Source organism: Gossypium hirsutum, chromosome D04, assembly GCF_007990345.1.
Source record: "Gossypium hirsutum isolate 1008001.06 chromosome D04, Gossypium_hirsutum_v2.1, whole genome shotgun sequence".
NCBI lineage: Eukaryota > Viridiplantae > Streptophyta > Magnoliopsida > Malvales > Malvaceae > Gossypium > Gossypium hirsutum.
The window spans coordinates 21225786-21239686 of record NC_053440.1 but is presented as its reverse complement, the minus strand read 5'-3'; the positions used below and the strand labels follow the sequence as shown (position 1 = coordinate 21239686).

Here is a 13901-nt window from a genome sequence, read left to right as displayed (position 1 = left end):
CTGTTCCTTCCCTTTACATGCCCGTTGAACCACTTAGAAAAATATCAGATATGTGGGAATCTCACACAAAGTGTGCTAAATACATGGTCAAAACCATTCATTTTCCTTTTTCCTTTACATAAATGCTCACTCGAGCCATAAATGGGTCTGTTTACACAAGCTAACGGTCAGAATGTAGCTACATGATGCCGCTCAAACAAGCTGATGAGTATCTGCTACAAATGTCAGAAATCAGCCATCGGTGGGACATTCAGGACCAATACCCAAAACATGGTAACCCTAATGACATATCATTTGTATCCAATATATTCCTAAGATTCAAACGGGGCTCGATAATCATCGTAACATCATTGGATTTTCATCGTGACATGATATGATGAATAGCATAATAGCATTTAAATCAAATAATATTAAAACACTATTTAAACATACGAACTTACCTTGAATACAAAGACAATGAAATAGGACCACTAATCCGAGACTTTATCTTTCCCTCGATCTAGATCTGTATGAGGCTTATCTTGATCTAAATAAGCAAATTTAATCTGTTTAATATTCATTTTATTTAATTCAATCCAAAATTCATAGTTTTACAAAATTACCTTTTTACCCTTAATGTTTTAACTTCTTTACAATTTAGTCATTAAGCTCGTAAATTAACATTTATGCAATTTCATCCCTATATCATGCTTGTCAATTTACCTAGGGACTCATATCAACCCACACAAATCATCAATTCACAATTTCATCATGATATTTTACTACTTTTAAACATAAGTCCTTAAATGATAATTTCATAAAAAATCACTTAAAAAAAGTTTTTTATTTAAAAACAAGGACTCATAATATTTCATAAATTTTCAAGAATCATACAAAAACATTAATATCAAAACCCTAATCCTTGAACAATTTTGTCAATTGGTTCCCGGGCTAGCTAGACTAAGCTACGGCTTTAAAAACATAGAAATCATTAAAAACGGAACAAAAACTACTTTCATGCCAGCAAGGAAGATGATATCTTCTTTTACATTATTTTTACTTCATTTGTTTATGAATTTAAAAAATTAACCTTAGTAATTAACGTTTAAAATACTTAATAAGATGCCCATATTTATCCACTCATAAGAATAACGGTCTATTTACCACATAACTCCCTTAGTAATTTAATTTCATAGCTGATAGATACCTTTAACTAATAGAACTCTACTTTTGCACCTTTTATGATTTAGTCCTTTTTACTAAATTAAGCATGCAAATGATAAAATTTCTTAATGAAAATTATATACGACACTACTAACATACCATAGACATTAAAATAATAATAAAATAAATATTTCCATGTCAAATTTTTTGTTCCAAAACCACAATTCTGATTTTACTGAAAATGGGTTGTTACAATACAAGTTAGGGGTGTTCACTTAGTGGAATCAGAGCTACAGTTTAGTCGATTCTCAGACCGAACATAGCATGCATAAGTCTAGAAAGACATGTCATTATATAACTTGCGACAGTGTGATAACTCCTGACCCAAATTGAATTATGTTTTCATATAGATAAGATGTGATCTAACTGAGCTGATTCTGATGAAGTTGATAGTAATATGCAAACCTCAATTCATGAAGTAGTGTCTAGTGGTAGCAGGCCTGTATTTGAGGGCGGGGGAGGAGACGCTAAGGAAGCCTTCTTCTAGTTGATGTCTGAGAGGTTTCTTAGTTCGTGCGAATGAACCCAATGGCTCCACGACCTCCACCCCCACTTGTACTCCAACCGGTCCCCGTAGTTCCTCAGGGTTCAAAACTAGTACAAGTAAACAAGCCCTTAGTTGATAAAATTTGTAAGTATGGGACTGAAGAGTTTCGAGGTAAAGTTGAAGACGATCCAATAAAAGTCGAGTTCTGGTTAGAAAACACGGTGAGAGTTTTTGGTGAATTATCATGTACACCAATGGAATGCTTGAAATGTGTTGTTTCATTGTTGAAAGATTCAGCTTATCAGTGGTGGAACATTTTAGTTGTGATAGTACTGAGAGATCGAGTAAAGTAGGAATTCTTTTAGACTTAGTTTAGAAAGAAATATGTGAGTCAGAGATTTCTTGATAAGAAACAAAAAGAGTTTTTTGAATTGGAGCAAGGCTGTATGATAGTAGTTGAATATGAGAGAGAATTTGTGTGACTTAGTAAGTATGCCCGAGAATGTATACCGATAGAGGTTGCTATGTGCACTCGGTTGGATGACGAGTTAAGCAAAGATATCAAGATGTTAGTTAGGATTCTTGAGTTGAAAGAATTTGTAGTTCTGGTTCAAAGAGTGCACAGAGCTGAGGAACTTAGCAAAGAAAAGAGAAGAATCAATTCTGAGACTCGTGATTCAGGAAAGTGACCTGTGGAAAAATCATACTCATCACTGTCGAAGAAGTCAAAAGAATATCATGGTCGTTCATCAGCTTCAGTGGGTTATTCCGGGAAAGATAGAGGAAAACAACATTCAAGCTTGAAACCTCAGGCTATATCTGTAGCGAGCATGGCCAGTCTGAGAAACAACAAGCCCGAATGTCAACAATGTAATGGACGACACTTCGGTGAATGTAGATTGAAAGACAAGTCATGTTTTAAATGCGATTCTAATGAGCATTATATTAGAGATTGCCCTGAAAGGTCCAATAAAGAAAAGACTCAGACTACTCGACCCAGTAATATAGATGTGAGTGCTAGACCACCTCAAAACACTAAAAATGTGGGTAACAATTGTAGTGGGATGAAAGATTCTATGTGAGACCTATGGCACGGGCACCAACAAGAGCTTATGTGATTCATGCCTGAGAGGAAGCTTCAGCACCTGATGTGATCACCGGTACATTTTCTATCTTTTATACTAATGTTAATGTTTTGATTGACTCGTGGTCAACACACTCATATGTATGCACAACTTTAGTGTCAGATAAGAAAATACCTTTTGAATCTACTAAGTTTGGGATTAAAGTAGCGAACCCCCTAGGTCAGTATGTGTTAGTCGATAAATTTTGTAGAAATTGTCCTTTGATGATTCAAGGTTGCAACTTTTCAGCTGATTTGATGTTATTACCCTTTGATGAATTTGATGTAATTCTAGATATGTATTGGTTAACTCTGCATGATTCTGTTGTGAATTGTAGACAAAAGCATATTGTGTTAAAGTTTCAGAACAGTGTAGTGCTTCGAATTGAATCAATCAGACTGGATAGTGCACCTAATGTTATTTCAGCTATGAGGGCACATAAATATGTTAGAAAAGGTTGTGAAGCGTATCTCACTTATATATATGACTCTAGAGTTTCATAATTGAAGTTAGAATCAGCTTCAATTGTATGTGAGATTGCAGATGTGTTTTCAGAAGCGTTTGCTATTGATGAGAGAGGTTGAGTTTGCTATTGTGTTAATGCGAGGAACATCTTCGATATTGATAGCTCTGTGTAGAATTGCACTTACTAAATTAAAAAAGTTGACAACATAGTTGCAAGAGTTGACAGATAGGGGCTTTGCTCAGCCAAACTTTTCTCCTTAGGGTGCTCCTCTATTGTTTCTTAAGAAAATGGGCGGGTCAATGTGATTATGTATCAATTATCGATAGCTCAACAAAGTCACGGTCAAGAATAAGTATCCATTGCCATGTATCGCTGATTTATTTGACTAGTTAAAAGGTGCAACAGTATTCTTAAAGATCGATCTTGGTCTTGGTTATTATCAGTTAAGGGTTAAAGACTCTAATGTGCCAAAAACTGCAATCAGAACCAAGTAAGAACATTATGAGTTTCTTGTGATGCCATATGGGTTGATTAGTGCACCTGTTGTGTTTATGGACTTGATGAACATAAATTTTAGATGATACTTAGAACGATTTGTTGTTGTATTCATTGATGACCTTTTGATATATTCACGAGATGAGACAAAGCATGCCCAACATTTGGGAATTGTTTTCCAAACCTTACACGAAAAAAAACTTCTCTCTAAGTTCAGCAAATCTGAGTTGTGGCTCCGAGAAGTTCGATTTTTGGGACATGTAGTGTTGGCAAATAGTATTAGAGTTTCTCCGAGTACAATCTCAACTGTGGTAGACTGGAAACCTCTGAGAAATGTATTTGAAGTCAAAATTTTTTTGGGATTAGTTGGATATTATAAAAGATTTGTCAAGGAATTTTTGATGATCGCTACGTCATTGACGAAACTGCTTCAAAAAGATTTCAAATTCGAATGGTGTGAGAAATGTCAGCAAAGTTCTAATCAGTTGAAAGCTTTGTTAATTGAGGCACCTGTGTAAGTTCAACTAGATTCCGGTAAAGAATTTGTGATTTATAGTGATGCTTCATTGAGGTTTGGGTTGTGTTTTGATGCAAGAGGGCAAAGTGATAGCGTATGCTTCCCGACAGTTGAAATTGCATGAAAAGAATCATTCGACTCACAATTTAGAACTTGTAGCTGCCGTATTTTCTTTGATGATTTGGCAAAACCATTTTTATGGAGAAAAATTGTCATATCTTCACGGATAATAAAAGCCTGAAGAATTTGATATCGTAGAAAGATTTGAATTTGAGATAGCGTAGGTGGCTTGAGTTGTTGAAAGGCTATGACTTGGTTATTGACTATCATCCGAGAAAGGCTAATGTTGTTGTCGATACTTTGAGTAGAAAATCTCTATTTGCTTTGCCTGCTTTGAACACATGGTTAACGTTGATTGATCACAGTTCAATTTTGGCAGAACTAATAGCTAGACTGACGTTTCTACAATAGATTTGCGAAGCTCAGAATTGTGATGATGTTTTGATCGCTAAATGGAAAAAGATTTAAACGAGACTTGATTTAGATTTTCATGTTGGTGTTGAAGATAGTTTGTATTTCAAGGAAAAAAATTTCGTTCCGAGAAATTCTGATCTCGTTCAGAAGATTTTATAGGAAGCACAAAGTAGTAGCTTATCGATTAATACTGGTAACAATAAAATGTATGGTGATTTGAAACAAATGTATTAATGGCCAGGTATGAAATGAGAGATTTTAGAGTTCGTATCAAATTGTTTGATTTGTTATCAAGTTAAAGCCGAACATTAGGTACCTTCTAGTTTGTTACTACATATGATGATTCCAAAGTGAAAATGGGAATGTGTTACGATCAATTGACGAAATCCATGCATTTTATTCCAGTGTGTATGAATTTTTCACTTGAGAGATTGACAGAGTTGTATGTTGATGAGATTGTTAGATTGCACGGTGTACTAGTTTCTATTATCTCTGACAAATATCCACGGTTTACATCTCGATTATAGAGCAAGTTATATGAATTTCTAGGCACTCGACTGCATTTTAGCACAATGTTTCATCCACAGACTGATGGTTAGTCTAAGCGAGTAATTTAGATTCTTGAAGATATGCTTCGATGTTGTGTTTTAGATGTTCGAAGGTAACTAGGAGAAATTTCTATCATTAGTTGAATTTGTGTATAACAACAGTTATCAAGCGAGCATTTAAATGGCACCGTACGAAGCTTAAAATGGTCGAAAGTGTCGAAATCTATTATACTAGACTGAGCTGAGTGAGAAAAATTTATTCAGTGATGATTTGATACTGGAAATCAAAGGAAAGGTCAAAGTGATATGTGAAAGCTTGAAAGCGGCTTCAGATCGACAGAAATCTTACGCATACTTGAAAAGAAAAGGTAATGAATTTTATGTTGGCGACAAGGTATTTTTGAAAGTACCGTCTAGGAGGAGAGTTCTTCGATTTGGCTGGAAAGGAAAGCATAGTCCGCGATTTATCGAGTTGTACGAGATCATTGAGAGAGTGGGGCTACTAGCTTATAAATTATCTTTGCCGTCAAAGTGGGAAAATAGTCATAATGTATTTCACATATCGATGTGACGACGGTATCGATCAGATCCTTCACATATGATTTGCTCGGTAGATGTTGAGATTCAGTCAAATATGACATATAGTAAAGAATCGATCAGAATTTTAGCTCCGGAAGTCAAAAAATTGAGAAATAAAAGCATAGCTTTAGCTAAAATTCTTTGGCAACGTGACGGAGTAGAAGAAGCTACTTGGGAACTAGAAGAAGCTATAAAAGTGCAATACCTGAACTTATTTTCTGGTAAGATTTTTGGGGACGAAAATTTCTTTAGGAGAGGAGTTGTAACAACTCGTTTCAGTGAAATCGAAACAATGATTTTAGGACCACAAATTTGACAAGTAAATTATTATTTCATTGTTATTTTAATTTTTATTGGATGTTTGTAAGGTCGTATTAGCATTTCGTTAAGAAATTTTTATGTTTGCATGATTAATTCCCTTTTTCCTCAATTGTTGTCGTTGCCTACACCTCCCCTTTTACCATCTTCTTCTTCTTCTTTTTGCATCAAGATTTTGCACCGTCTCCTTTGCTATATTGCTTCAATTTTCCCTCAATTAAATTAGCACTAAATCGAAAATTTTGAACTCCAATTTCAATCCCAAACATTGCCTAGAAAGTGCCATTGTTGTTTCTCTCGACTAGCTTGTGTAAGGTCTCTTCTCTCTTCAATTTCTTAATTTAATCTTGTCCATTCCAGACTTAATTTGAGTTCTTGAACCCTCCTAATCATCTATTAAACCCATGTCAATTAGGGAAAAAAATTTCTTGATCGTTTGGGCATTCGAAACTCACAAATCGAGAAGGGTAAGTGCGGTTAAGTGTAAAATTAATTGTTGTTTTGACATAGTTGTAGGGAAAATCTTATAGATTGATTAAATGAATTAATTGAGTAATTATTAGCTACTGGTTTTACAGTATATTCTGGAATTAGGTGCTGACCCAAACGCCTCGAATCAACCGTAAAGCTGAAGAACGATCGTACATACGGTTAGTATCGATACAAGGTAAGGAATTGAACTAGTTGAATTCATAAAATTGTTATTAATTCAACAATTGGTTTGAACCCATAAGTGGTAATTGGGAGTAGTTTAAGTGGTAAATTGATTTAATTTATACTGGATTTTGGTTTAGGATCGTATAAAGGTTTATTAAGGAAAATTGGAAGATTTACTAGGGTGCTGTGAGAAAGCGAAAAATAAGGTGAGTCCTAAACTTGTAAAAATTTTTTGATAATAATAAATGTTATGTTATATTTGACAATTGGCTTGCTGATTGGTTTGACATAGTAGCCAAAATATTAGTTTTGCAATTGGTCAAACCAAGTATGTTTTGAGCCTTAAAAGATTGATGTGTTCGCAAAATAGTTAGTTTGATTGCATGAATGTGTAATGGAGATTGTTATGCATAGATATATTATGTGATATAAGAATGTTATGCATGATTGCATCAAATGTTAAGATATTTGTTTTATGCACGATTTAAATGTATGAACTATTTACTATGATATATATATGTGAGGTTGTTATTGGTGCACAATAAAATTTGTAAAGTATGTGAATTGAATGATATTGATAGATACCATCTTAATGGTAACTTGAAAATTGGAACACTGCTTCCTTTCTCTAAGAGTATGTGATTATTGAGGACATGTTGAGCATGTCGAATAAATGTGAAAAATATTGAAATGTGATTATGTATGAATTTGTATGACATATTGCATGTGCATTGGGATGAGATTTTATGGTTGACGGAGGAGTTCCATTGAGTACCAACGGCATATTAAGTCTGTATATGTTTTTAGTCAGTGCACTACATTTGGAGTGTCGAGGGGATTGGTGATTATATCGCATTATTTATTTGGCAGTTTCATCGCATTATTGATTATTGGTGGTTTTAACACATCGAGCATTGCTCACATATGTTGGAGTTTGGTAGATTGGTTCTAGGGAACTTGTGGAGTGTAGAGGATGTGCATTTGGATTGTAAAGTTTTTATAAACTGTGGTTTGGGATTATTTGAGATTTAGGGGGTTTTCATTCATATATGACACACATATTTGGTATAGACACATGGTTTTTATAAATATGTTGAAATGGACTATGCATGATATATGGGTAAATTAATAATTTGACAAGTAATGGTACATTTCTACTACTAATAAGATAACAAAATGAGTTTTCAAAAGCAACGCCATTAGTAAGGTTTTACAAAAAACTCACCTAATTCGCTAATTTGACCTAAGCATGGTTGGACTAATTAAATGGATGTTTTTCAAAGCTAACAATAGAAACCACAGTTTTATAAAAAGAAGTACTTAAAGGTTTTTAACTATCATTAGGGTAAGTTCGACACTAAGGTGTCCAATATGGCCTTCTCAATTCAACCATAACGTCTAGGCTAGGTTTGGGAGGTTACATTTAGTGGTATTAGAGCCTTGGTTCAAAACCTCATACTGATATTTTAAATCTCCTTAAGTTAGTCCGTATGCATGTGTACATGAAAACGAAAATTTTTGGGGAAAAACAAACGACAATAGATTTAGAAAATGTTTTATATAGGAAATGACAAAGTCCGAAGGTCCGATGCCAAGTCCATAAAAACATTACTAAAAATCTATTAAGACTATAGAGACTATTGCATAGAACTTTTATAAAAGAATTATAGAATGTGAGTGCGTAAAAGACTAAAACAATGTACTAAAAGCTCTTACTTGTAAAATTTTAGAACCCTAAAACACCAAAATGAATGCAATGATAACTAGTGGTAGGAGGGGCCATAGGAGGTGACCTCTGAGGGCTCCGGTTGAGTCAGCTGCATCATTAGGGCCAAAATTGGGTAATGAACAGAATGAGGTTAACAGTGAACGCACTACTGGGGTGGGAATATGAATGATGACCATGTTGGGAATGATCCAATAACTCAGGCTTTATTGAGGGCTTTGAATAGGGTTTTTGGGGCTCCAATAAGAGGTGTTAGTCGTTGGCGGATTGCTGAAAGGCTCTACTCTAGTGGGGCAGAATTATTTAGGGGTATTGTTGGAACTAGTCCTACTGTGGCTGAGTACTGGATGGAAACCACTTAATGAATTTTGGAGGATTAGGAATGCACTCTAAGGTAAAAACTTAAGGGTGTCGTGCCTCTGTTAAGGGATGAGGCATATCGGTGGTGGCAATTAGTAGTTAGAAGAATGCTGCGAGAGCATATTGATTGGGCTTATTTTTAAGGGGCCTTTCAGGGCAAGTATGTGGGCCCTCATCATGTGGAGGCCCAACGGTTGGAATTTATTGAACTTAAATAAAGAGACAAGACAATTTTTTAGTACGAGGCAGAATTTCTAAGGTTGAGTCACTATGCACCTAGTATGGTGGCGTTTGAGCAGGAAAAGAGTTTTCATTTTTAAGAAGGTCTAAGGTATGACCTCAAGGTTCAGGTAGCTCCACACCAAGAGCGTGTGTTTGAGGTTTTGGTCGAGAAGACCAAAATTATTGAGGAGATTAAACGCATGGAGCACGGGAGGAAAGGGAAATAGAAGGATCAACCCAAAAGAGGAACGGGCCCTACTAGCCCAAATCTGTGACCTGTTAAGTGTGCCAGAGAGGCTAGGCCACCATAGAATAGGGAAGCAGTGGACCCTAAAGAAGGGCAGATTCAGGTTTGCCAGTATTGTCAGAGGCGCCATCCGGGCGAGTGTTGGAGGAGGATGGGTGCTTGTTTTGTATAAGGTTTGAAGGAGCATATGATTAGGGATTGTCCTCATCGTCAGTATTAGGTGCAAGCTCTGCCTTAGAATGAAGGCCCAACTGGGGGTCAAAATCAGATAGGTAAGCAGGGTGCTTAGAGGGGCCGTGATCAGAATCGAAATGGGAATGGTAATCAAAGTCAGAGAGCACCAGCGCAAGGTACGAACCGAGTTGAGGTGAGACAACTTGCCTTGGTTTATGCCGCTAGGCACCGAGAGGATAACGATGTGTCTGATGTCATAGTAGATACCTTAACTATTTACTCGGTACCCTATTTTGCTTTGACTGACATAGGATCTACGAATTTATCTGGTGCTTGTAATGTGGCTGTAAAATTGGGGATTGGGGTAGCAGAAGCGAAAACACTGTAATTGTAGTTAAGGTACAATTATAAATGATGTCTTCTAGAGGTTCAAGGAAAGGTATTCCTTGCTGATTTGATGAAACTTCCTTTCAATGAATTTGATTTGATTTTGGGGACCCTGTACATCACTCCCTACTGCATGACACCGAAAGAGATTAAAGAGTTGAAAGTGCAATTGCAAGAACTATTGGATAAGGGTTTTATTAGACCCAATGTGTCGCTATGGGGTGCACCAGTTTTATTTGTGAAGAAGAAAGATAGAGCCTTACGGTTGTGCATTGATTATCAGTAACTGAATAAATTAACTATCAAGAATAAGTAACCTCTACTAAGGATTAATGACCTATTCGATCAGTTTAAAGGTGCAGCTGTCTTTTCCCAAATTGAATTAAGATCTGGGTATTACCAGCTCAAAGTGAAGGAATCTGATATTCCAAAAACTGCTTTTAGGACTCGTTATGGACATTACGAGTTCCTTGTCATGCCTTTTGGATTGACTAATGTACCAGTAGCCTTCATGGATCTTATAAATTGTGTCTTCCAACCTTTTCTTGATCAGTTCTTCGTGGTTTTTATTAACAACATCCTTGTTTACTTCAAGACAGAAATCAAGCATGATGAGCAGTTAAGAGTGGTTTTGCAGATACTCCGTAAAAATAACGTTTTGCCAAACTTAGACAGTGTGAATTTTGGTTGAAGGAAGTGATGTTTTTGGGTCATATGGTATCAGCTGAGGGTATTCACGTAGATCCCAAGAAGGTCGAATCTATCCTTGATTGGAAGTAATCGAAGAATGTTTCAGAAATTTAGAGTTTTTGGGTATTGTTGAGTATTATTGAAGGTTTGTCAAGGATTTTTCGATGATAGCAGCCCCAGTGACTAAGCTGTTGAGGAAGATTGCTCTATTTAAATGGGAAGATGAACAACAAGCTAGTTTTGAAAAGTTAAAGTCCGTGTTTACAGAAGCTCCCATCTTAGTTCAACCAGAATCCGGTAAAAAATATGTTGTGTATAGCAATGCTTCGCATGTTGGGCTTGGTTGTATTCTACTGCAAGATGGCAAAGTTGTAGCATATGCCTCAAGATAACTTAGGCTACATTAATGTAATTGCCCCACTCATGATTTAGAGTTGGCAGCTGTTGTTTTTGCTCTCAAAATTTGGAGCACTACTTGTATGGTGAGAAGTGTATTATTTACACCGATCACAGGAGTCCCAAATATCTACTTACCCAAAAAGGAATTTAATTTGAGGCAATGGTGGTGGATTGAGTTGTTAAAGGACTATGATTGCATGATTGAGTATCACCTCAGAAAGGCCAATGTTGTGGCTGATGCCTTGTGCAGAAAAGTAATGTTTGATTTGAGGGCTATGTTCGCTCACTCGAGTCTTTTTGGTGATGGAGGTATCTTGGACGAATTACAAGTAAGGACTGCGTGGGTTTAAGAAATCAAGGATAAAAAGAGTTTGGATGAAACTCTAACAACTCAGTTTAAATAAGTCGATGATGGTTTGACTGAGGACTTTGAGATTAATTCTGATTGAATTTTATGCTTTCAGGGGAGAAACTATGTGCCTAATGATTAGAATTTAAGATAGTCCATACTTCAAGAAGCATATAACAACCCTTATGTTATGCATCCTGGTAGTACTAAGATGTATCCTAATTTGAGGGAAGTGTATTGGTGGCTGGGTCTTAAACGTGAAGTGACCGAATTTGTATCTAAATGTTTGACTTGCCAATAGGTTAAAGTTGAACATCAGTTTCAATCAGGGTTACTCCAACCGATTCAAATTCCACAATGGAACTAGGAGAGAGTGACAATGGACTTTGTTAGTGGGTTGCCTTTAACCCCTACTAAGAAAGATTCGGTTTGGGTTGCAATTGATAGATTGACCAAGTCCACCCATTTTGTTCGTATTCGTACTGATTACTCTCTCCAGAAGTTAGCAAAGCTTTATGTTTCTAAGATAGTGAGATTGCATGGTGTGCCAGCGTCGATTATTTCAGATCGGGATCCTAGATTCACGTCTAGATTTTAGAAGAAGTTGCACGAGGCTTTGGGTACTTGATTGGATTTCACTATGGCTTTCCATCCACAATCTGATGATCAGTTACAAAGGGTCATTTAGATATTGGAAGATATGTTGAAGAGTTGTGTAATCGACTTCCAAGGCTGTTGGGAGGAGCATTTACCGATGGTAGAATTTGGCTATAATAACAGTTTTAGGTCAAGTATCCAAATGGCACCTTACGAAGCTCTTTATGGTCGTAAGTGTTGCTCGCCTTTATGTGTGATTGAAGTGAGTGAAAGGAAGTTGATTGGTCCAGTTTCTACAGGACAAAAGTCATATGCCGATTTGAAGCACAAGGATATTGAGTTCAATGTGGGGGATTTCGTTTTCCTTAAAGTCTCTCCATGGAATAATGTTTTGAGATTTGGTTGAAAGGGCAAGTTAAGCCCTAGATTCATTAGTCCCTATCGACTGCTTAAAAAGGTTGGTTTTGTGGCTTACCAATTAGAGTTGCCACCTGAGTTAGATCGTATTCACGATGTGTTTCATGTCTTGATGTTGAGACGATATCGATCTGATCCCTCGCATATTGTTCCAGTTGCGGACACTGAGGTTAGACCGGATTTAACATTTGAAGAGGAACCAGTTTGAATATTAGAATGTGAGACTAAAATGGAATGTCCCGATTTTGAGCCTAGTCAGAACAGTAGTTTTGGGACCACAAATCCGATGAGGAAAAATTTATTTTTTGTTATATTTTTATAGTCTACGATTTCACAGAATGATTTTGTGAAAATTTCGTTCGATGTGTTGCTCGCCTTTATGTGTGATTTAACCTAGGGTTCATATTTTGGAAAATACCCATATGTGAAATGTGTTTATTTGGATGTTTTATGGTAGAATATGAAGCTAGAAATTATGTTAAAAAACTTTTGCTAGTCGATTTTAAGTGAAAACGAGTAAATTGACAAAATCAGTAAAAATACCTAATGTTCATAAGTACATGTTAGAGAGGGAATTTGATGTTGCCATAGAAGGGAAAAACGTCCAGCATGCCATAAAACATAAGAATAAGGGATGAAGTTTAATTTCCGCGCTTTGCAGCAAAAGTGTAATTATGCAAAAGTTTAGGGGCAAAATCATAATTTTTCCAAAGTTCTAGTCAAGGATTTTTTTGATATATTTGAGTATTAAATAAAATAAATTTGCTATTATAGATCAAGAAGAACGGAATTCAGAGTTAGACCGGGGAAAGAAAAAGATTGAAGACTAAATTGCTAGATTTGATCGTATTTTGTACCGAGGTAAGTTTACGGTAAATAAATGCAATATTTCAATAATTATTATTAATGCTTCTATTTTCCAGGAATTATGTATTTATTTCATGAAATTATTTAATATTGACTCAAGTATGAAATGACAGAGAATCAGTGCTAAAAAGTCCCATTGAAACATTGGGAATGTATTGGATACAAATGTCATTACATTTGGGTAAAGAGATCCCATGTAAGACCATGTCTGAGACATGGCGTTGGCACCGAGATGAGAGGTCCCCCGTAAGACCATGTCTGGGACATGGCATGGGCACCGATATGAGAACTCCCATGTAAGACCATATCTGGGATATGGGATTGGCAGTACAAGAAACATCCATGTAAGACCATGTCTGGGACATGGCTTTGGCATGTTATTATCAGAAAAGAGACCCAAGTATCCTTATTATTCTAATGTGGCTCAACGGGCTAGTAAACAAATTATGTTCCATGAAAGTTCAGGTAAAAGCATAAATAGCAAATTCAGGTGAGTTATAAGAGTTAAGAAGATATTATGTTATCAATTGAGAATCAACATTTCAGCAAGAGAAGAGTAAGTTATAATCATGAGTTAGCTAAGTAAACAAGCAAGAGA

The 13901-nt window shown here is 36.0% G+C and overlaps 1 protein-coding gene across 1 annotated transcript; it reads left to right on the top strand.

The window, feature by feature from the left end:
• The first annotated feature begins 11801 nt into the window (after nucleotides 1-11801).
• Nucleotides 11802-12425, top strand: LOC107898298 (uncharacterized). The gene is made up of 2 exons (XM_016823815.1): nucleotides 11802-11964; nucleotides 12154-12425. Exons 1-2 carry the CDS (start codon nucleotides 11802-11804, stop codon nucleotides 12423-12425), a joined length of 435 nt encoding a protein of 144 aa, XP_016679304.1.
• The last annotated feature ends 1476 nt before the right edge of the window (nucleotides 12426-13901 follow it).